We start from the raw sequence: 23,370 nt of genomic DNA, 5'->3' as shown, positions 1-23,370 counted from the left end.
ATTTCTTAGAAAAAAAGTAAAAATAAATATGCCATTTTTCTGGCAGCCCTTTTTAGAAACAGTAAAATATTTCGCACCTCTTTCCTCCATTTTCCTGTGCTGGACTATTGCACTATATTTTGTCTCCCTCTTGTGGGTGTTGACGGATGGGGTCCTCTTTGTTCACGGGGTGTCCTTGAGCAACAACAAGCGTTGCAATTTCCAATTTTGTATTTCAGTTTGCATTGTGATGTTTGAAAAAGGACAAATGACATTCAGACACCAATTTCCCCCTAAAATACACTCAAAGTTTATTAGAAAGATTTAGACATAACAAGAGTGCTTCTTTATTCATTTCATTTAGCACGAGACTTGTTTAAAAATGTGATGATGCAGTGTAAAGTCAATATCCTACGACACTGACAGTAAATAAATTGTAAATAAAATTTTACAGAAGTAAACAGGTGTTTGTGACTTTTCCCCCATTGGTTTTATAGCCATTAATACCCATTATCGACAGTGAGAAAAAGATGACAAATGAATAAGACATTAAAGAAACTGGAAAAATTGTGCACAGCTTCAAACAAGGCATTCCTGTGCATAAGTAGCCGTATTGTTACATTTTTCCTGATTGAACAGTCATATGTGGCAAAGACTAGCTGCAAAATGAGTGCAAAACACCTGAGGTTTTCATGGTGACATATCAATTTACCCCTGTGGACAAAACAACAAAATATTTTGCTTTCATCGTGTAGGAGTGAATATCTTTTCAGTATTGGCAGCATGAAGGACAACCAATCCTTCAAATGCAGAAGACGAAAGCAGAACAGAGGAGTGAGACTCTGGACAGTTGTCCCCCCCTCCTCGACTCATTTCTTGGCTTGCTTGGTGACCATGTTGCGAGGTGGAGTCACGGGACGGCTGCCGTTGGGCTTCTTCTTCTCAGCTGGTTTCAAAATCTACAAAACGAATAGAGAGTTGGAAATCACAATACAGTCAAACTCATCGACTGAAGAGGCCTTCCTCTTACAGGTGAACAAACGTTGACCCAGCTCAATTCGAGAGTCTAAGAACATTTTGGACATTTGAGTTGGCTGTTTTTCATTTTTTCTACCTATCATTAAAATCAATACAGAATAGATAAAGCAATTACACAGTAAAGACTAGGTACTAACACATTGTTAGATACTAGTGTACCTCGTAGTGTAATTTATTATTTCCAACTAGCCTATTGGGACAAAAAAAATTTTTTTTACTATAACAATGTTACATGCAGTAATTATCTCAAATGTATTGTTAATATGAAATAAATCAAATATTAGTTGAGGTACAAACTACAAGGAAATTGTTATTCACCTGAGCAGTATTTTATGGTTACCCAGCCTGCCAAATTAAAATGAAATTCAAATTATCCAAAAGTATTCAATGCACAAGTGAAGACACTGTACCTGAAAAGAGCACATGAGGGTCTCATCCACACTCATCATGGCACCAGCATTGTCAAACTCCCCACAATAATTGGGCGCTGAGAACAGGGTGACAAGCTGCCTCTTTGCAAAAAATTCATAGCCATCTTCAACCACCTGCAAATGAGATAATAACATTAGAAAAGGCTGGCTTACACCCTTAAAAACTCCTTGAAAGGATTTACTGTATGATGCTGAACTCGAAGAGTGTCAGATATAGTCTAGCACAGTGGTTCCCAACCTGAGGGGTCACAAGACAATTAACACAATTGGAAAGCAGAAAACTGCCACGCAAAATCATGTGTATTCTTTCCAGGCTTTCCTCTGGTCCTTTTTCTTGGGACTCACTGGATAATTTGAACTCTTCAATTCTCTATTTTTTCCCCATTCTTTTTAAATAAAACAAAGAATAAATTCTTCAGCTAAACTGGCCACTAGACATTTACAACCAGTGATCAGGGGTCACAAGAAGACTGCTATATTTTGAGGGGTCATGAGCCAAAAAGGTTGGGAAACACTTTCCCGTGTACACATTTCTGCCAGTTCTCTGCACAATATGTGATGTCCAGCACTCCTTGTATCAAGTGTAGCTGCATGTCCAGTGACCTGCCAACATACAAGTACGTCACAGGGCCACATTTCTGTTTACAATGACAGAGGTTACTGTGATTACCTGATGGGCACGACAGATCAGATCCAGGTCATGCTTGTGCAGGAACTTGGCCACCACCTCTGAGCCGAAGGTAAACGATACACCCCTGTCGTTCTCCCCCCAGCCCAAGACATCCTTGTCTGGATCAGACCATAGCAAATCGCACAGCAGACCCTGGTCGGGCACATCAGTGGGACGCATGATGCGTCTGATCTGCTCCATAGACTGAAGGTCAGGTGACAGTCCTAAACAGAACAGCAGTAAAAAAACAAATAAACACTGATACTGAGGTCAATACCAGTTATACATAAGACCAGCGTCAGTGGACAAACTGCAAAGATAGCATGACTCAAGGCCAAATCAGAGTGGATGACGCGACAAAGGGAGACTACTTTGGACATCCTGCCTAAAACCACGGCCACCACAGTGATGCGTGGAACTAAGGCAAATGTGTTCATGTGTTAAAGTAAATGCATTTTTAGCCTCATGGTGGTTTTACTTCAAATTCAAAAGCAAAAACCCACCTCCATGGCAGCAAAAGATCTTCTCATCGACAATGGCGGCAATAGGGAGGCAGTTAAAACAATCTGTGAAGGTCTTCCAGAGTTTGATATTGTACCTTCTTTTACCTAAAACGGTCAGAAAAAAAAAAATCTTAATTTTGCACTATTTCATAGGAATAAGAATTAAGACCAGAAATGTACTCAAATCATCATCGCAACAATACACAAAGAAACTGATGCGAAATGCCATCGGTTATCAAGCTGCAAATAAGTTTCCCGTCCACGGTGGGCCAATACTCACACTCATCATAGAAACCATATATTCTGTTGATCGAAGCGCATTCGTGGTTTCCCCTCAGCAGGAAGAAGTTCTCTGGATATTTGATTTTGTAGGCCAGGAGGAGACAAATGGTTTCCAGAGACTGCTTCCCTCTGTCCACATAGTCACCCAGAAACAGGTAGTTGCTTTCTGGAGGGAAGCCCCCATACTCAAACAGCCTCAGCAGGTCATAGTATTGCCCGTGGATGTCACCTGCAGGACAAGGGTAAATCAATGTACCTAAAGCACCACCCTGCTTCTAAAAAGGCTTCTCATAATAATACATCTATACAGATACACAAGTCTTACTAACCACAAATCTTGAGCGGGGCCTCCAGCTCCAGGAGAATGGGCTGACTGAGAAAGATCTCCCTGGACTTGAGGCATAATCCACGAATCTCATTTTCCTGCAGCTGCACATTCTTGCCAGGCTTTGCCCCTCTGACTGCGAAAACAAAACACAAACAAAAAAGCAGCAGGAACAATAGTTACACACTGTTCGAGGTAAGTTGGCAGTGCCTGGTGCAGTGTGTCTACGCTGAGGCTGCGGGGGACAAGAGGTGAACATGTACGCCGCGCCGGAATGCGCAATGTTAGTGTGAGCGAAATACAGTGTGTGTTGGACCAAGTAGATGTCGTTCCGTGCCCTTCAGGTAACTAATGTTCTCAACCCAGACACATATTCGGCGAAAACTGACGAAAACCCCAAAAAGAAGAGACAACGTCGGCTAACGTTAGACAATGTAACTGTCTATCTGACAAAATGTTGATAAGCGTAACGTTACGCTAAAGCTAGCCGGCTATGCAGCGTTACTGTTAGCGTCTGTCAAAACGTTTCAATCATAATAATGAGTGTTTTCTTTGGTAACCAGCATTCCCTTACCTTCTAAAAGACGCTGGATGATACTGTCTATGTTGAGCTTGTCAACATCAGCCATTGCAACGTTGGCGTTATTAAAATCGATTCAGTCAAATCTAGGTCTTGGCGTTAACACACGAGTGAAAGCTAGCCCGCTAGCTATCCTGGCATTAGCTACCTAGCGTTAGCTTCGTTGATTTTCCGGCTGAGGGTAAAGATGTTGATGTGACCCTGTTTCGATTCAGCGGCTCGTTGACACTAATGATAATCTAATAAACTACGCGGACATCACAGCTTAAACAAAAATCTACATCCAATGCTGGCTTTTGCTAAGAATCAGGGACAACAAAAAAACAAACGACAGCCGCACTAGCACTTCGCTAGCGATGGTGTCCCGTCTGTGTTTTTCCTCTGCCGCACCTTGTACAGCTAGCCAGCTGCTTCAAGGAGGCTGCTGGTAGCTGCTCCGCTGCTGCCCCCTACTGGTCTGGATGGAGAAAGACTCTTTAACCATTCACATAGAGCTGACTTCGTTCAGGTGTGTAAAAATACAAGAAAAATAGCAACACACCGTCTTGATTGTTATTATCATTCTTCTTATTATTATTGTTATTAGGTAGATGCTATGAGCATCAAACTTCAGAGGCCACTTTCAAGACAGAAAATCTCCCCCATATATGATAAATCAAAGATAGTCAAGACAACCAAGGGAAGGACTTTTTTCCCCCAGAGGTTAATTTGTGGCCCCTATCTATCTATCTATCTATCTATCTATCTATCTATCTATCTATCTATAACTATGTACAGTAATTATCTCAAGTGTACTGGTAACATCTTTTTTAATTAATTAATATTACTTACTTTGTTTCATTTGCTAAATTTAGTTTTCACAGTTTTCAATGTAACGTAGTTCAGCCAAGCTCAGATGGTTTTAGGATTTAAGATTTAAGCAATGTAACACATTTTTAATTTCACAGAATAGGAAACAAAGCTGCACTGTTAACTTGTATAACAGATTAGGTTTGGCATTAATAAAAAATGAACAGTGTGGTGAACTAGACTCATTTCAGTGAAAGTGAGCCGTTGGAGGACATTTCAGTTTCATTTAAGTATAATGCGTATTGTATGTATTTAAATCTTCCAAGGTCAAAGTTATAGAAAAATTGTAACACCTGGAGAAGCAAAAGGTTTATCCCATAATAGATACCATTGTACTGTCTTTGAAATGAATGAAAGACATTAGCTTAGTGCAGCTTAGTGCAGTAGCAGGTTGAGGGAAACTACTCCTTTTGGCTGATGGACCTTTTCATAGATCCTTTTTGATTGGGCATACAGATATCTTTCATAGTTCTAAGCTCTACATATCCTACAGCTGCACAGTCAGCACTGCACTAAAACACAAATTACTATATTCAGCTAATTAAATATCCCCACTGAAGCTTTTTCTGCTCCAACTATGGAAAGTAAAGCCGCACACAAATCTATCTCCCTGGGGCTAAATGGAAAAGAGTAATTGTTGTTTCTCACACTGGGATTAGCTAACATCCTCACAGGCCTGCGCGTTTAACCTCTTGACCACTGGAAATCTCCTACATCATCAAAACTTTACGGCTGTGCAAATAAAGTCAGTGCAATTGCCAGCGATATCAACCCTCCCTTGCTTTATTCATACAGCAAAAATATCCCATAGCATACAATATCAAAACACTTTAAGCACTTCCTTTTCTGTGTGCACATGAATTTTTAATTTCACTGATTATATATTAAGATTACATGTGCAAAGTATAATAAGAGGCATACCTACACATATTATAATAATGAACTTAGTGCATAATTAATGCAATAATACACAATTATGTCATTCAAAAAGCTGAAACTGATATGTGAAATAGTTATTTTTAGTTATTTATCTCTGCTATAGCCTGCATACTCATACACATATCTCAGCATGATCATAACCCATTGATTTAAATGTCTCAGAGGTCAGTCTCCGGAATAATGAATCTACTCTTGGTCTTTCTCTTCACCATGTGTGATCACGTAGACCAGGTTCTTATAGTCAAGGTTTCCGGCCACATCTGGAGGGAATGCCGCAAACATCTGCTCCATCTATGGGCATGAAGTAAAAAGAGATGATGTTTTTGAGTGAGGAACATCTTTTATAAACACTCAACAATGTCACGCTCCAACATGGTCTGAGGTGGAGCTCTGACCTCTTCAGGGGTGAATCTGTCTGCCTGGGTCGTCAGCATCTCCGTCACACTGTAAAGACAAGTAGTGGTCAAGGTATCAAGCATGATTTATCTGTCATTTTACAACACAGGGGGCCACAATGAAATGCAAGTTGTAGTGTCTTCATGCTTCACACACAAAAACATATACATATTTAAATTAGGGTAGAATAGAATAAAAGAAAGATAAAATCAATATACAGTTACCTATATACATATACTTATAATATAAAGATGGGTGGAATATTACAGGATAACAACAACATAATGTGTCTTAGTAAGGTTGGATAGCCTCAATGCACCTTTGCAATGATTCTACACATTTCTGGACCTCTGCTGGAGGGACAGCAGTTCTGACTGAAGCTCCTGTCTCTTTCAAATAACTTTCAGATCTTTTCCTCTTTCCACCTTGATACAAATCACATGCACATGGACCTGCTCAGCATTTTTCTACATGCCACTTAGCATGACTGGTTGCTAATTGCTTAATTGTACTATGCATTGCACCTACGTGGAGGCAACTGCATTTTCCTTGAATTTGTCACCTGTCTGTCTATATCTATCCATGTATGCTCCCACAAAGTATGTACAATCTGTCCAGTGTCAGTGTAAAGTATTTGTGGTGATTGTGGAGGATGAGTTGAGGAGTCTCACAGCCTGAGGAAAGAAGCTGCTCTGTAGTCTGGTGGTACAGCAGCAGATATTTCCGTATGGCTTGGCAGACAGCAGCAGAGTGAACAGGCTGTGACTGGGGTCAATAGTGTCTTTTAGTAGCCTTTGGGCTCTGTGCAGGCACCTCACCAAAGCACAGTAAAAGGCAATGCCCATCCCAGCAACAGCCTGTTCACTCAGAGTGAAGCAGACTGCAAGCAAATTATGGCTGAGAACACGAGTACAAGTATCTGCTGCAGTACCACGGGCTGATGAGCGGACTGGACAGTCACCTTATCCGGTAACAGAGATGTAGACTGCTACTCACAAGTCTTTCTTTAACGTCCCCTTTCCCTCAGGATCAAAGACTTTGAATGCATTCAGGATGGTCTCCTCGGGGTCAGCACCTAAAGATGAATGGTGGCAGCGCTGAGTTGATGAAGAATTAAAACAAAGGTATTATCTCTTTCCAAGAATTGCCTGACAGTTTTTGAATTGTTATCTACATATGTAATCAGGCTCAGGGCTCTACAGAACAACCCCCTCACCTTTTAGTTTCTCTCCGAACATGGTGAGAAAGACTGTGAAATTAATGGGTCCTGGTGCCTCCTTCAACATCTCATCAATCTCTTCTTGCTTGACATTTAAACGGCCTAGACAAGGATGGAAGATAAGGTGGAATAGGGTTTAGAGCTGCAACTAATGATTATTTTCATTATTGATTAACCTCACCATTATTTTCTTGATTAATTGGTGAATCGTTTGGTCAATAAGATGTTAGAAAAAAGTGACAATGTCCCAGAAACCTAAGGTGACATCCTCAGATTGCTTGTTCTGTCTGAGTGACTGTCCACAACCAAAGATATTCAGTTGACATTACATAAGACAAAGAAAAGCAGCAAAAGCTCCTGTTTGAGAAACTGGAACCACAGAATGTTTTCCACTTCCCTTTGAAAATTATTATTATCCAAATAGTTTTCTGTCAATCGACCAACTGCTGAAACCCTCACAACACAAAAGAGACATATCCACACAAACAGACATGCTGGTGGTCTTACCTAATGCTGCAAAGGTGTCTCTCAGGTCATTTTTGTCAATGAAACCGTCTCTGTTTTGGTCCATGATAGTAAAAGCCTGCAGACAGGAGTTGTATTGTTACACGCTGTGTCTCCAGGAGGCACAGTAAGCACTCACCACAGAGCGCTGCTGAAATTCAACGTGAAAGAAAACATTTGGCAGAGCACTGACTTCTTTGAACTCCTGGATCTGGGCCTGTTCAAACATGGAGAACACATTGGAGCTGGCTCCCTCTGCTCTCTTTTTGGCTTTCTTGGGGGCCTGCAGGGTTTGACAGTGACACTGCTGTTAGATCCAGTACTATAGCGTGGCACCGTCATCACCTGGCCCTCTGCTTCAGCTTCACTCATTATCGCTTTTACCGTGACACACGCGCTTACAATAAACGAGACAATGATCGGCAAACTTGCCGAGTGTGTGCGCATTAATTGCACAACAGGCGAGGTTTACACCGGGGCATGCATTTCATTAGCAGGGATTACAAACACTGTCAGTTTGTTATGGAAATATTTACTCAAGCCTCCAATTTTGTGAGAATGCAGACTAAGCCTGCGGAGGGTGTGGTCCGCTGCCCGCACTCCCGCAGTCCCAGGATCACGAGGGATTATTCTATAGGGCCTGGGTGATGACAGGATGGTACACTGAGCCCTGTTTGATCAGAAATCCCTCGGAGACAAGGATTATGTCGAGCTATTTACATGACTGCCAAGGAACTGTGAAAAACAGTGTAAGGGGATGCAGCGCGATGACATCATATCGCTTGGATTCAGGGGCCTCTCGACAGCTGCTGTCTAACCCTTGTTGTGGATTAGCTCTCGAGCAGTTGTGTATCTCAGGGACGGGACCTCTGGCACTCAGCTTTATTTATTTCTTTATGTTGTTTAAAGAGGATTCATGAAATCATGGGATGTGAGGCAGAATTTGCTGTTTCTTGATGCTGCCTATTGCAGATCACTCCGAGAGGACCAGCAGAAACCTCCATCATCAAAATAATACAGTTAATTATTCGGCACCTGTTGCTCCTCTCCTCTCCCTCCTCTCTTTCCTCTCTTCACCTGTCCTCTCCTTGTTTCCTCTCCTTTCCTGTCTTCTCTTGACTCCTCTCCTCCTTTTCCTGTCCTCTCCTTCTCTACCTTTCAGTCCTGTCCTCTTCTTGCTTCCTTTCCCCTTATCTCCTCTTTCCTCTACACTTCTCTGCATGCTACAATTACCAGTTCATATGTTTGCCATTTCATTTTCAGCACTGTGAGTAGACAAAAATAATAAGTCATCAGTAGGACAACTGGAGCACTGTCCTATTGATGTTTTTTTTTTTCTGATGATCTGTATTCAGTATCCATAAGCATATTGACATGGAGAATATTGATTCATTATCATTGGTGTGAGAAGCAAGATGTATAATTCAAAACATGCCATGACAGTATATTATATAAATATATAACATATTATAAACACATTAGCCATGCAGCTGCAGACGTCTCCTTACAGGCTGGTATTACTTAAAACACGATTAAATACAGCGATAATGAAATGTGTGTCCACTCACCATGTTTCAGTGGTAGCTGGGTGAAGACTAAGGAATATCCCTGCAGCTTTATGGTGGAGCAGCACACAAAACAAGGGGTAGATATACTGACTCCTTTCCATAATGGCGCATGCTTATGGGCTATAAATATTCCATGCCCTCTTTAGGCAGAGACCCAGGTAAAAAAGACTATTCCCTCGCCACCACCTGCCCCCATTGTTGACTTCATGAGATTTAGGGATAATAGCCAAACACACATACCCCATTACTGAGAGCCAAGAATAACAATAGGACATAGCTTTGGCTCAGGGGGGACAGTTGTTTCGTGACTGACAGTTGCATTTGATGGGATCCATCACCCAGCTGGCCAGTTAGTGGTCCACAGGGGCCAAAGCTAGGTCATGATTGGAGCTGTTTCTTGGTAGCGCGATAAACGGAACTGTTAGCTAAAGCGTTCTGAGCCCCAGTGAGACCAGATCCTCAACAGCATGCCGTGCTGTGGAAAACATTGTTCATATGATGATGTGTTTCATGAACAATGTTCTTCAGCTTTTCTTTCAGTTTGTGAAATTGAACTATAGTTTTACACTTATATTGCTGATTTATATCATACATAACAGGCAAAGGAAGTGGATTTTAACAGGAAAGTCAAAAATCAAAGAAGGAGTTTATTTTTCTTTATTTTATAGTTAAAGTTAAAGTTAACCTCACATTTTAGATGGATGGATTTGAGGTCTGAAAAGCACTTGGTAGACAGCTTCACTGGAGGTTTAGAGTATTTGATCAAAGTTTTGAATTAATACATAATATTAATATATTATTATTTTTTATTATTATTATTTTTTTTTTAGATCTTGGGCCAACTGACTGTTACAGGACTGCAAATGAAAACTACACAGGGTCACCAGGCTGGAGGAGTAGTTAGAGCTTTTATGGTGATCATTTGAATTGTGTGTTGTTGTTGTTTTTAATAGCTGTTTACTTTCTAGTTGATTTTCTCAGAACGTGTTTCTGAGGATGAAGGCATATTACTACGTTTAAGTGTTCATTTACATTTTGTGACTGAAAAGCACCTTTCTGGCAGCAGATATTTTGACATGTCTCAGCATGAAAAGCACAGGTCTAGTTAATAACCTTAATTAAAGCTGCATTGCAATTAAATGTTCCATTTACAGGATGGTGCTATTGTGCATAATGACTCACAGGCATGACTTACTGAAACACCTACATTGTTAATATTATGCCTGCTTTAACTCTGCTGTGACCAAAGTCTACAAGCTGCCCAGCAGAAAAACAACTGCTTAACAGTAACAGATTGTAAGTCTGTACCAAACTATGGCAACAACTAGTGGACACTCTTTGACCGTATGACTAGCATGTGCAGTGGAGCTGGTGTTTTGTCACAAGCCTACTCTGCAGGCTCCTTTCCTGTGTTTCTCTGACCATTCATTTACCTCTCTTGTCCAGTGGGTAGTGCTAGCAATCCACAGCTCTACCGCGGAAACCTGAACTCGACTCATCCTCAGCAACGCACTGAATCCACTCACTGTTGTTTCCACATTTGTTGTCCCGTCTGATTTTAAACAAACTCTAGGCTGTATTCGTATTCTTCTTAACGTATTGTAGCATTTAGCTCCACTAAAATAACTTGGGAATTGAACTGCATCATGCACCAAATGAGGTATTTAATTATGTTGATATAATTTCTATTCATAAAAATTGCAAGACATTATCACATTTTCTTATGAATATTTTAATAAACCTTAATATGGCCGACTAATCACCCGACCTGCAAAATATTCATTTTAATGCAACGTGCAGATGCATAGTTATCTTCATTAATACAGGCAGGTCCTTGTATTGTTTTGAATCTGCTACACAGGACATACCTGTATTTGTGAAGATAAATCATAAAGTGTGATATGATTCTTTGCATAACACTCGGAGTTTTAGCTCTGCTGTTCATGCGAACGTAAAGAGGCTGAAGTGCAGGCTCTCGTTCTGAATAACACATTTACTAGGTGAAGGAAGAGACTCCTGGAATGCATATAATTATGGCTTCAGGACTTAACCTTGCTCATGTTCAGAGCTATAATGTCATGCTGTTGCACATGTGAACCTGCGCAGTCAAAGCAGAGACCTGTCATTCTATTTTGCTTTAAGTACTAGTTTGGTTACATAAAGACTGAAGTGTTAACTGTGGGAACAACTGCTAAAAAGTAACTAAAAATGATAAAACATTTACGCACAGTCAAAATAGAGGGGTTAAAATTACACCAGAGTCAGGGTGCTACGGTCTTTGTGATAGTGCACATGTTGTCAGATTGTTTTAAATGAATCTCTATCTCACTGATGACTGAGTGGGTCCCAGAGAGCACGATACATACACACTCCAGCAAAACAAGAGATAAGCAGTCTCGCAGTGGCAGAAACTTGCCGTAGAAAATGTGCAAGACATCGGACAATTTGTTCGTACAACTGGTGCTGCTTTTCAGCACTATAAAATCACCAAACAAGCTCACAGAAGCTGCTATCACTCAGCAGCGACATGTCATTTCATTAAATATACTGTCAGCATTTTCAAACAACACCGTCATTTGAAATCCCTCGTTCAGTGACCGTATCACAACAATCATTCCTTCACACTCGGATCATTTCCCTTCTGTGTGCACACTGCTCATTTTAAATAATCATGGATTACTTCTTAATTTTTTTTTTTTTTTTTTTTAAATCCAGAATAATGTATTAATTTGAATGAGGTGACAAGGGTGCCGATAGAGGCCCACAGTGCTTTGCCCATGACAGTGGTGAATGTTAGGTCAAGATTATATTCAGAAGGACTAATTGAGAACTAAACTAATTGAGTCCATGTGATTCAGCAATTTTCATTTAAAAAAAAAAAGTGGATTCAAAGGCCCTACAGACAAAGCATCAGCATCTAGAAGAGGAGATTGTGGCTTTAGGTCCCACCTGGGTCCCCACAGAGCCGGGGTGCTCCACATTACTGTTGAGCCAGAACACAGTGTTCCTCTCTGGCATCTGCAAATGGCTGTGATTACAAACACTTTGCTAGATCTGCTGGCAAAAGTGCTTTTTTTTTTTTTTCTTTCTGGTGTGTGAGGTCAAAGATTCAACTGAGAAAACAGTCTGTCCTGTGTGTCCTTACTTGCTGAAGCGTCCTGGTCCAGGGTTCAGCCTGTTCTGCCATCACTCTCCACTGCTAGCTCACCCTGCCCTTCCTCCCTCTGCAGAAGTGTCTCACAGACTTATTGTGTGTAAGGAAACGTTGCGTTTATTACAAAGTGTATTGCATCCTGATCAGACCCTCCACTCAAATGTCCATTACCTTAAATGCTTCATTTTGGATGAAAACTCAGTCAGGAAATAACAAGAGTTCAACATCACCACAGAGGAAACAGATTAGATGTTTTCTTACGTGCTGTAATGAGTTGTCAATATTAAAAACTGCCTTCTTTTGCTCGATTGTGAATTCTGGTTTTGTGATACATCGCTGTCTTCTTTATTGCATTTGAATCCTGCATTTTAGCCTCACCCTCGAGCCACAAATAAAATGCAATAAGCAAAACTTTTAATAATCTTCCTTGACTTCTCCCCTGAGGTGTTTGTCTCTGGCAGAGGAATATGTCTTTGTCCCCCAAGGTGCTAAAAATATGACCCATGAGGATATTATTTGCTACCTGGGCTGGTTTTCATAAGAGATATCAGCTAGGAGCTACTGTACACTGCGAGGCTGGTGATCAGGAGGTGGAACATGGATTAAACCATTGCTTTTGATGGATACCTTCACTCGGTAATAATGGTGTAATTAATGGAGGAAATCGCACAAAGCTCATGTGCACATCACCTCGCCTGTGAGCGTGTGTGTCAGCAGGGGGCGCTCCTGGCACCAGTGTGGCAGCAGCACAGCAGCCCATGTGTGCTCCCTGACCAGAGGAATGACTTATTTTAAGGTGAAGAGCAGCTTCATGCTTTATTAAGTACGGCAAAGTAAAAATGTGTGGCACTTAATATCTGCCTACAATCTTATCTTAAATGTTGCATTTTGGTTTGTTCTGATTTGTATGGTCTTACATTTCATGCATTCATATTTTTTCATTCTTATTCTTTTTATGAATGTGAATGCACAGTTAGACAGTGATCAATGCAGTCACACACGCTTCGACCATGTGTATGGAAATGGGTAAAAATCCAAATATAGAGAAAAAAACATAATGGCAACGTATGAAATGTTAAATATTATTCAGTGGGGGCTTAAATTTGCGATATCTGTCTAAGTAATAATGCTGAGCTCTAGTGAATGGCTTTTGAAATGAATGTCATAAATGTAAAGGCTACTTCAGTGGCTTCAACGTAAGCACAGCACTTTAAAAGACAGTGTCCAAAGAATAAACTTTGCAGTGCATTACTGTAAGAGTACAGTTCATATAGAGCAGAAATGTAAAATATGGACCATCTAAAAGGCGCATATGTTCATCTCATTCGCACAAACGGGAAAACGACGCGTGCACTAAGTCATATTTGAATAATAGTCGATAATGAAGCTTATTTCTGTTTTCCAGCTGCCTCTGATTTTACTGTCCCGTGTGCTCCTGTAATAAGAAAAAAAAAAAAAAGAAAAAAAAAAGTAGGCTTGGCTAAATTCCCTGAACTCCACTAATCTACACATCATCTCCTTCCCTTTTCCAGACGGTATCGATCAACCCGGGGCTTTACGTCAGTATTGATAACTTTGCCAAAGCAAAATCAAGTGCAATTGTGCAGTTAATGTCGTGGACGGAGGCTCGGACGCGCTCGCTCCTCACTTTACAAAGACTTGGGCACTTCGCCAAAAATATACCGTCTACTTTTCTCCGTCTTACTCCCACAAAAACATGTCGGTGGACTTGTCAAACACATCGGCGGAGTGTCGCGTTGAGTCTGCTCGTTGTGTTTTTTTTAAAGTGGGACCGGTGATCGTAAACGTTGTTTAACGAGGGGGAATCCAGCCCACATATTTATTGCAGCCGCTGAAAAAAATCTCCTCAATATCCCCCAAGATGGCCGCCGATGTAGGATCGATGTTTCAATATTGGAAGAAATTTGATCTACGGCGGCTTCAGGTTAGTGCTATTCTCACCTTTCTCGGCTTATTTTTCCAGCGGTATGTCTTGTGACTGTACTCTGGCGTGTGTTACCTTGTTTCGGGTGAATGTAAGGCGAAAGCTAGCGGCGTTCGCATTGATAGTTATTAGAAATTGATCCCTCTTCTGCCTTTGTTCAGTTCAATCATTGATCAGCGGTGGAGCGACCGTGGAGCAGCACAGCCTCCGCGTTAGCCACACCGATCTGGGATCAGCACCGCGGACAGCACTGATGTTTACATGCATTCGCCTTTCTGCTTTTTGGTTGTGGTTATTGTCCGCGACCAGCCCCGCCGCACTGACATGTAGGAAACTTTTAATGCGCCCTGAATGTCTCTTCTTGGACGTAGACTGTAACTTTTTCAGCCTCCTTAATGTTTTATGCGGTTCGTGTCGACGGCCGTTGCGTTGCTGCTGCACCTTTCAGTAGGCTATAGTACAATTCTTGTAATTTAACATTTTTCTGTCCCGTTTTTTTGTATCGTGAAGAATTTGCATGTTGGGAAGTTTTTATTTGTGATTGGGAAAGTTTATTTTGTGGACGCTTGACATTGTGTCGGAACCTTTTATGAAAGCTATATCTGCCATTTGTGTAGACTGGACGTTTCGACGCGTTAGTTCAACCTCCAGCCAGGTAGTTTAAAAAAAAAAAAAGAAAGAAACATAAGAGAGAGAGAGAGAGAGAGGAGCTTTGAAGTGAACCCTGGAGTAAACGCTGCTGTGTTAATGTCGCCGGGACAAAATGTAGTTGATATGGTGGAGAATGTGGCAGGTGAGCAGCCATAACATGAACCTACACCGTGCCGTTAACTAGCATGTCAGCTCCGTAGCCTTTAGCCCAAAGTTCCATCTCTAAACCGCAGTGCTGACAGGCTTTGCGCCTGTATTCCTGAAAGCAAACGCTGAAATAAGGTTTGAAAAGCTAAACGCTGTTTTCAGTGTCCACCCCCCCCCCCCTCCCCACACCCCTCCTCTCCTCTCTCCTGAAGCCGCATAGGGCTGCTCGGCCGGGGGGGCTGTGTAATTGTATTCCCCGCTAATGTTTGTAAATCAGCCTCGGCCGGCGCAAGGGCAGCGTCTCTGCCGTTTGACTGATGTTCTGTAACATGAGAAATGACAGGAGCATGGCAGCCCGGGTCCTCTCGGAAAAGCCTACCGAGGAGCAGAAAGCAGATCTGTGGTGGCTCTCGGTTGTGTTGCGCTGGTCGAGTGTTATTCCAGCTCCCAGCCGCTGGACCTCTCTCTCATCCAGGCTTGGGATCCACAGGGGCGAGGAGCTATTGTTGTTGCGGGCTTCATGTAGCGTCCTCTCTGCAGGCTCTGGTACTGATTCACCCCGGCTCCAGAGGACCGTGGAACATTTGTGATAGATGTGGACATTCAAGGTTTTTCATTAAATGTGACCGAGTAGCCTGGGAGCTAAATCTGAAGTGCCCCTTAAGGATGCCCAAGCCATTACCTAGTGTCATGAGCAGTGATGTAGTGGTATATAATAAAAAGGTTAGCCTCCAGTCAGTGATCATCTTAAGGCATGCGGCCACTAATACGAAAGAAAAAATCACGATACCTGCAGAAAAGTGTTAGTTCATGCTTGTGTTCCCTTGAATGACCTTATCCTCATGTAAAATGAATCTCTTTCATACTGCATGCTGTGAGGTGGAGTAGTAGTAGTAGTAGTGCCTAAATCTACTGCAGAAGGTTTAGAAAGGTGACTAAATAATTCCACCAATAGGTTCAAGGTGGGTGAAATGAATGTAGTTGTTTACCTCTGCAGCATCCCTGGTTTTAGGCTTTTGGATGCTTCATTGTAGTCCAGGTGATGCTGTCATCCACAAGTGAAACGCTGTAAATCACCTGGATCATTTTACATACAGGTTATTTTTGTAAAACCTTTGCATGAAGACATGATGTAATTAGTCCACACAGTCACATTATATATGACATAGGCTAAAATGCACATATAGATGTAAATTGGCTTGAATTATAGCAACTCTGAATAGCGCACCTTGACTTTGTCCTCTATGTGGAAAAGTGCCCTTTCTGTTCACGCTTCTCACCCGGTATGTCAAATCACATACAGTTGGCCGCGTTGTTGGTAATGATCATTTGACAGTTTGCATTTTTTTCGTGTTCCACTGAAATTCTGTTGCGTTTACGCTTTGAATATTTCACAGGATGTGATCACATTATCTTTCAGCAGCAGCTCTGGTAAATATTCTTACATGCCTCTGGTTGCAAGCATGCCTGTAGCTTAAATGTGACATCGTCTGCTACATGTGTCAGAAATCAATTAATTCACTATTTCTCATTCAGTCATGGTTGGAGCCAGTTTCCGGCTGTGTAAAATCTTTACAGCTGTTTCACCGCCGAAGCCCGTATAGAACAGTATTCTTGCTATATCTGAGGACATCTATGCGCTGTTTATTTTGGCACTTCATACTGGAACATTTATTTTCTCATTACAAGTTATTATATCAGTAAACTGAGTGTGCAGTTTTTTAGTGTTTGTGCAGTAGATTTGTGCCTCCGAGTTGTACAGGATGAATAATTCACCTGCAGGCTGATGAAAAGAGGGCAGGGAAAGTGCGAAGCGCTGAGGTGGAGTGACCTTGGTTCCTGCTGGCTGCAGGTCACCCGGCCGTTGCTGTGGTAATCATTCACACCAGCCAGATGGCATTTCCGTGGGCGAGCATGAAAAGGACGGGTCAGGGTCTGTCCTGCCAGGTCCTGCCAGGCCCAAAAACAACTCTGGGCCAATACTGTACCTGGAGAGAGAGCAGTGGGTCTGTAGAAAGACTTTGCAGAGGCAGGTGATGAGGATGTGTTCAAACCAGGTGGAAAAGTAGTTTGATTACAGTCTTGGTCTTATGCCTTTTTAATTGCCCTTTAAGCACTCAGGAAAAAAAAAAGCATTTGCAAGGATCTCATCTCAGAGCAGACCAAAAAGACTTTAATTTGATTTTACTTTACAGAACTTGGGCTCCGTGCCTGCACTGCCAGTTACTTTTATCCCTCTGTTGTTTTTAGCGATGGCGCAATGCTGCGCTCATACGGCGAAATAATGCTCCGCTTATTTGTTACCGTTTTTTAGCCTTGTTTCCACTCTCTCTTCCATGAATCTAAGAGGCAGTGGGGTTTTAGATCAGGAACAAAAGCTTGTGATTGTACTACATTTAGCATGACTCAGTTGCTCTGGTGTCAGCTCTAATCCGCACACAGAGACAACAGTATTGCCAAACAGTGAAATTGCTTTGCAGCCTGTGAGCCTGGCTGCCTCCGCTGCCAGCCTGCTCTGTGTGCTGTTTGCCAGTAGCTCCCACACACACACACACACACACACACACACACACACACAAACCCTGCAATCTCAAATTGGCTGTGAAAATCGGTCTCTGTCTCCCTTTCATTCATGCTTTCATATATTTGTTTGCTGATATTGTTAATGTCAAATGCATCAGCATAATCTCATTGTAGTGGAGAGTAAGTAAGTCCAGAGCGTCTCAGATCTTGTATTATTTATCATAATGACTGTATCATTTTATTCATATGCTGTGATGGATATAAAAGGCTTTAAAGATGACCTCCACAGTGCTGCTATATGTGCTCATTATCCCATTTTCAGTACTTGTCTTTTGTTGTCAGGCCTTTCAAATCTCCAGCAGATTAAGTGATGTGTTTGTAAAATGTAAAAGCTGCCCCATCGTCATCATCAGCAGCCCCGGTCTGAGTCGCACATGCCTCCCATGTAAACATTTCTTAACATGGCTTCATTATTACCATTCCTGTGAATCGATGGGTGGGGCATGTCTGTCACGGTCCCATATCCTTCGGGTTGCCCCTCTCTTCCTTTGACAGTGACAACAAAGCAAATAAGAAAGAGGGGAGCTTTTACAGGACTATCTGGGGCAAATTGAGATGTGAAATCCAGGAGCCATAACCCCGGTACATAAAACGCAGGGAACATTAGAGAGCGAGAGGAGTGAAACAGACTTCAGCATTAAGCTGTTTAACCTCTCTGTGTAGCATTAGTGGTAGAGACTTCAAAGCAGATGCTTCAGCGTTGGAAGCAGAATGACAAATGGGTTTAGAGACAGCTACGGTGAGCATTCTCACAGGAAGACTAGGCCTGTCATTAATGTCAGCTTAATCACTTTGACCTTCCTTCAAGTAGATTTCCATACCTATCCAATCATTTTGCCTTGCTTGTGCTCCTGTTTGCAGACTGCTGTATGTGCTGCTGTTTGATAAGGCCTGGTGAGATGATGTTACAGTCTGTATCAGTGATTGTATACTTGAAATGTCCCGAAAGCTGTAATATTAAAGGATTGGTTCGTGCTTAAGATAAAAAAAAAGACTTTAGTGCTATGTCGCCGTGCATTTAGCACTGGTTTCATTTTCCCAGGTTTTGACATGTACGTCTCGGAGATCTTTGCCTCCAATGCAGTGAATGCAGTTTCTTTTCCGTGTTTGCTGCAGCAAGTGTCTTTCAAGAAACAACGATCCATAGCTCCGACACAGAACGATCATAATATGTATGACTGAAATCAGACATTTGCATCCCTGATTGGCTCGTGAAATTGGTTACAGAAAGACTTAAAATTAGGCAGTCCTCTTTAGTGACCTATGATATGGGTGAAAATGATTTATATTTTATTATTCTGACCAAGATCTCTTCCATTACTATCAATACAAACCGTGTAAAATGAGAGATGGAGGTTTCCGTATGTAAGGAAAGGTATTCCATCTTTAGTCGCACTGCAGTAACAAAGCTTCTGGCTGCTGAGGGCAGCACTGAGCACACTGCTGCTGACAGCTCGAAGTAGGTAAGTAAAATACAAAACCCTACGCCAACTTTGATTTTACATGCTTTGTGTTGACGGTGATGGAGACCTTTGTCAGTTCGAGTAAATTGTGTTTTTTTATTATGGCACAACTCCGATTCCAAGAAAGTTGAGACAGAAAGAAAACGTAAAGAAAAGCAGAATGCAGTCATTTGCAAACGAGCTGTATTTTCCAACGAACTGTCCCTGAGTCCATGTCGTAACATCTTTTATCCGATCATGTGTTCACAAAGTGGTGAACCTCTCTCCATCCTCGCTTGTGAACGACTGAGCCTTTCCAGGATGCTCCTTTCATATCCAATCATGATACTATCACCTGTTACCAATGAACCTGTTTACCTGTGGAATGTTCCAAACAGGTGTTTTTGGAACATTCCACATCTTTCCCAGTCTTTAGCTGCTCCTGTCCCAACGTGTTTGAAACATGCTGCTGCATCAAATTCAGAATAAGCAAGTTGACGAGGTAAAACATTAAATATAATGTCTTTGTACTGTTTTCAATCTTTCTGTTTTATTTATGTTTTACACAGTGTCCCAACTTTTTTGGAATCAGGGTTGTAATTTGCACCTGCCTGACATTTTTCCTGAAGATCTCTGAAAACAAGGAGTTTCGTGATGACTTTTTTTTTAAACATTTCTTCCTATAAAGAATTTCATGAGCCTCTCAGTGACTGAAATGTCTGACTGTGGCAGATAGCGATGTAGGGCCGTGATGCGGATGATGTTTGTGGATCAGTGTGTGAACAGTTCTCATTGGAGCTAGTTTTTACCAAAGAAATAGTCAAAGCTCAAAAAGTTGACAGCATGTTCTGTGGATTGGACATTGTTGCTGAGCAAACAAAATCTTGACCAGACACCACTCGAGGTAAGTGGCAAAATGTATGTTAATAATTTGGGTGAACTGACCCTTTAAACTGCCCGTTGAACCAGATCAGCTGAAGTTATCGACATCATGAGGACGTATGATTTCATAGTATCGATCACTGATTGTTGTGGCTAATGAGTGCTGAGAATTTTGTCGTTATCCTCTGTCATATTCTGATCTTTTCGTCCAAAATGCTCCCTGCATGTTTCTGTTTTTGGAGGCTCGCTGTTTTCTTATGAATCCTTGTGCCAAAAAAAGCAGTACCCCTAATATTTAAGCAGGAACGTCCCCTTGGTAGTTGACAGTGCTTCATAGCAAGAGATGCCAGATTTTTCATAGCAGCGCGTTCTCCGTTCTACTGCCCCTAGGCTGGAGCAATTGCTTTGCAGGAGTAAATAACCAGCTTTAACAAAACTTCAGGGACACATTAGTCTGCTGGAGGACGGCTTCATGGCGGTAGGGCAGCCTCTTCCTCCCTCACAGTGAGGCGGGCGGAAGCATCAGGAGGAGAGAGGTAATGGCTCATCGGCATGGGTATAAAGCTGTGTCCTCTCTCCCTGCTGACAGCCAGTCCCATGCCCAGCAAGTCCATATTGAGCTGCGTTTCTCCACCGCGGCCTTGGCTTTATTTGTTTTGACTGTCTGACGCCACTGCAGACGTATTGAGCACCCGTCCTTTCTTGTTCATTTTCCTGGGCTTACAACGAATCCCACTGCCCTCCCTCTCTCAGTGTCTCTCTCTCTGTCTCTCCATCTCTCTCTCTCTCTCTACCTAGCATGCCTCAGCTGTATTTGCCAGGGTTTCACTCGCTGTGTTTCATTCCTCCATTGTCCATTTCGTCTTTAATGACTTCAAAGAAGAAAAAAAAAAAGCATGCCTTTATTTCCCAAACGTGCAAGTGCCAAGCTTTTGTACGGTGTGTGTTCTGACGTTGGTTGTCATGTAGCGTGAGTTAGCATGGTGTGAAAGCAGCTCCTGGGCCCGGCACACTCATGAGATCAATGCTTCACTAACCTTCTCCAGGTTGTCTTTGGGGATCCCAGCCGCTCTCATTATGTGCCACTGTTCAGAGTGTGTTTACCAGACTAGAGGAATAGTAGTCCTGTGCTTGCCACCCTTTTGTAAGGCCCATTTGTCCTCATTTAAGTGGGAAGAGAGAAGACCTGGGAAAGACGGCCTCTCGGTGGTCTTTTGAGTATTCAACCGGAATTTGTTATTACTAAGCAGATGTGCTCTTATTTGTCAAAATAATACAAAAGGTGTGTTATAGCAAAAGCAGATGGATAAGGCTTGTCGTGCTAGCCGGTCTTGTCTTTGTGCAGCTGCTACCCCCACACAGTTAATTACTCTCTTATTCATCCCCAACAATGGGAGGGGATGGAATAAATCTGAGCCGCGCACTCTCGCTTCTTCACCAGGAAGGTGCAGACTGGGACCCTAAAGCGAGCGAGTGGCTTCAAGAGGTACAGTTTATCATTTTTAATGGAGAGGAACAGGAAGTGGAGACATGAAGCTGGGCTCTGTGATTTATACACCGCCTCAGTCGGGGGGGAAAAGAGCAGGTCTGTCTCCCTGTCCACACCTCCGGTTTGCAGTCGCTCCCGCACGAGTCGTCATATCCCTTTGGTATTCTCAGCTCCTCTTCAACACCACCAAAATACACTTGCACTTTGTCGGAGCGTCTCCGGGGAAATAACATAACACGAGAATTCAAACCATAAGCTTTTTTTGAGGGGAGAAAAAAAAAATCACCCCATTGATTTATTATCCATTATTAATATCAGCAATTATATATGTTAATACATGTGGCCTAATTAGTTATCAGCGGGTGTAGGCGGTGCAGTATAACCCCAAAATCAGTCTGCATCTCTCCACTGCCTCCTGCCTCTCACTGTATCTGGTTTTGTTGTTCCCTGAAAAGCCCAGTGATGTCATGCCTCCATTGTCACCTGTTCATTTACTTTCGTAGTGGAGGGCATCGGGGTATTGATTAGGGATTGCAACTGTGTTAGCAGCTCTGCCGGTGTGTAATATAGGCCTTGAGGCTATTCTGTCTTTCCATTCAGTCTCACGAGTGCTTTCCAGACCTTGTAATCTTAATTAAATATGCAACTTTTGATCGCAACAGGGTCACTATTTTTGCATTTAAATGTGGTCACAGACCCCCACCCACCCACTCAGCTGAGAGAAAAGGCAGACATTTTGAATCTTAATGCAAAAAAAGGAGAAAAGAACAAAGACCCGAATTGAGTCGCTCCTTTTTCAATTTCCCTTGTTAGCCTCCTGCTGCATTCCCCCTATAGTTTTTTCTATTTTTTTTTTCCAGATGAATTTTATGATATTTCCCCTCCCCTCCCCTCCCCTCCTCTCCCTGTTTCTCTCCTCTCTCTCACTCCTCGGCAGTTTTCCCCAGACAGGTTCCACAGTGTTTTAGAGGGGATGGATTTAATTGCTCTGTGGGGATTGGTTGGCTGTGCCGGGCTCGGCTGTTTAATTAGTGTACCCTGCCGGGATTGGTTTAATGCTTCATGATCTTGAAATTGTCTGATTGTTCAGCCCTCTGGGGACTCTCCCTGCCTACGTAGGCCAGCAGGTTTAGCTAAACATTGCTCCAGGCTTCTGCTGTATGCAGCAGGAGGAAGAGTACGCCTAAGGACCTGAAATTTGGTTGAGGTGGCGGGGGTGGGGGGTGGGGGGGTCAACTTTTATGACAAACCAGGGGACGTTCATGTGAAGTGGACAGTCCTGAGTTCTTGACTGCAGGAGATCGGCACAGACCTCACAGGAATGTTTATCCTTACAACATTTCATCGCAGCTTGATGCTATATGGAAATGATCCTATTGACTATTAATGCAGTACCAATATTTATACTGTGATACAGTGTTTCTTTATGATAAGCAAGCATATGATTTTAAGGTGCAGCCAAGCAAAATAATTTGCTATGCATGTGGTTCTCTGCTTGGCCCACACATTTTCAAAAATGTTCCTTGGATGTATGAATGGATGGCTTGTAGTTTTGGAGGAGCTCCTCTCGCTGCATGCTTTCACTGACTTGTTTTGAATGTAGGAGAGTCTCTGCTGCTGATGAGGCCATCAGGATCATTTCGCGTCTGTCTCTGAATGATGTGCTTGGTCACCTTGAGTGAGGAGAGCAGGGGAAATTACATTTGTGGAAATGGGTGCGGGGTGTGTCTGCGTCCCCTCAGTAGCCTTCCATGGGATGCCCTTGGTTCGGTTCAATCATGGCAGCGATGTTGA

The 23,370-nt window shown here is 42.4% G+C and overlaps 3 protein-coding genes across 5 annotated transcripts in view; 1 reads left to right on the top strand and 2 right to left on the bottom strand.

Annotated features, from left to right (window-relative positions):
• Window positions 1-265: 265 nt before the first annotated feature.
• Window positions 266-4,221, bottom strand: LOC143321077 (serine/threonine-protein phosphatase PP1-gamma catalytic subunit A). The gene is made up of 7 exons (XM_076731205.1): window positions 3,803-4,221; window positions 3,233-3,364; window positions 2,902-3,132; window positions 2,622-2,726; window positions 2,119-2,342; window positions 1,428-1,562; window positions 266-938 (listed from the first exon to the last, which is right to left on the bottom strand). The coding sequence occupies exons 1-7, from the start codon at window positions 3,855-3,857 to the stop codon at window positions 849-851; spliced, it is 972 nt and encodes a 323-aa protein (XP_076587320.1). The 5' UTR covers window positions 3,858-4,221; the 3' UTR covers window positions 266-848.
• Window positions 4,222-5,414: 1,193 nt separating this feature from the next.
• myl2b (myosin, light chain 2b, regulatory, cardiac, slow) lies at window positions 5,415-15,867 on the bottom strand. Of its 2 annotated transcripts, XM_076730932.1 has the most exons (8): window positions 15,560-15,613; window positions 9,284-9,329; window positions 7,909-7,998; window positions 7,719-7,794; window positions 7,209-7,313; window positions 6,989-7,067; window positions 5,992-6,040; window positions 5,440-5,887 (listed from the first exon to the last, which is right to left on the bottom strand). In XM_076730932.1, exons 2-8 carry the CDS (start codon window positions 9,284-9,286, stop codon window positions 5,783-5,785), a joined length of 507 nt encoding a protein of 168 aa, XP_076587047.1. In that variant the 5' UTR covers window positions 9,287-9,329; window positions 15,560-15,613; the 3' UTR covers window positions 5,440-5,782. The 2 variants fall into 2 exon arrangements, with proteins under 2 accessions (XP_076587048.1, XP_076587047.1); XM_076730933.1 differs by lacking the exon at window positions 9,284-9,329 and having other exon boundaries at window positions 5,415-5,887; window positions 15,560-15,867.
• Window positions 14,298-23,370, top strand: part of cux2b (cut-like homeobox 2b) — an 83,077-nt gene continuing 74,004 nt past the window's right edge. For both annotated transcript variants that reach the window (XM_076730931.1, XM_076730930.1), the window contains exon 1: window positions 14,298-14,382. In XM_076730931.1, the coding sequence (XP_076587046.1) occupies window positions 14,320-14,382 (63 nt within the window). In that variant the 5' untranslated portion in view covers window positions 14,298-14,319. The remainder of the gene's footprint in view (window positions 14,383-23,370) is intronic.

Source organism: Chaetodon auriga, chromosome 5 (genome assembly GCF_051107435.1).
Source record: "Chaetodon auriga isolate fChaAug3 chromosome 5, fChaAug3.hap1, whole genome shotgun sequence".
NCBI lineage: Eukaryota > Metazoa > Chordata > Actinopteri > Chaetodontiformes > Chaetodontidae > Chaetodon > Chaetodon auriga.
Note: the sequence above shows the minus strand (reverse complement) of the source record. Positions and strands in the feature narration are given on the sequence as shown.

Coding starts and splice junctions, on each gene's coding strand:
- myl2b (XM_076730932.1), bottom strand. Junction 7,068..7,208: donor GTTCGGAGAGAAACTAAAAG/GTGAGGGGGTTG, acceptor ATTCATCTTTAG/GTGCTGACCCCGAGGAGACC. Junction 5,888..5,991: donor ACAGATTCACCCCTGAAGAG/GTCAGAGCTCCA, acceptor TCATGCCCATAG/ATGGAGCAGATGTTTGCGGC.
- LOC143321077 (XM_076731205.1), bottom strand. CDS start 3,857: ATGGCTGATGTTGACAAGCTCAACATAGACAGTATCATCCAGCGTCTT. Junction 3,365..3,802: donor CATCCAGCGTCTTTTAGAAG/GTAAGGGAATGC, acceptor TTGTTTTCGCAG/TCAGAGGGGCAAAGCCTGGC. Junction 1,563..2,118: donor TGATCTGTCGTGCCCATCAG/GTAATCACAGTA, acceptor TCTCATTTGCAG/GTGGTTGAAGATGGCTATGA.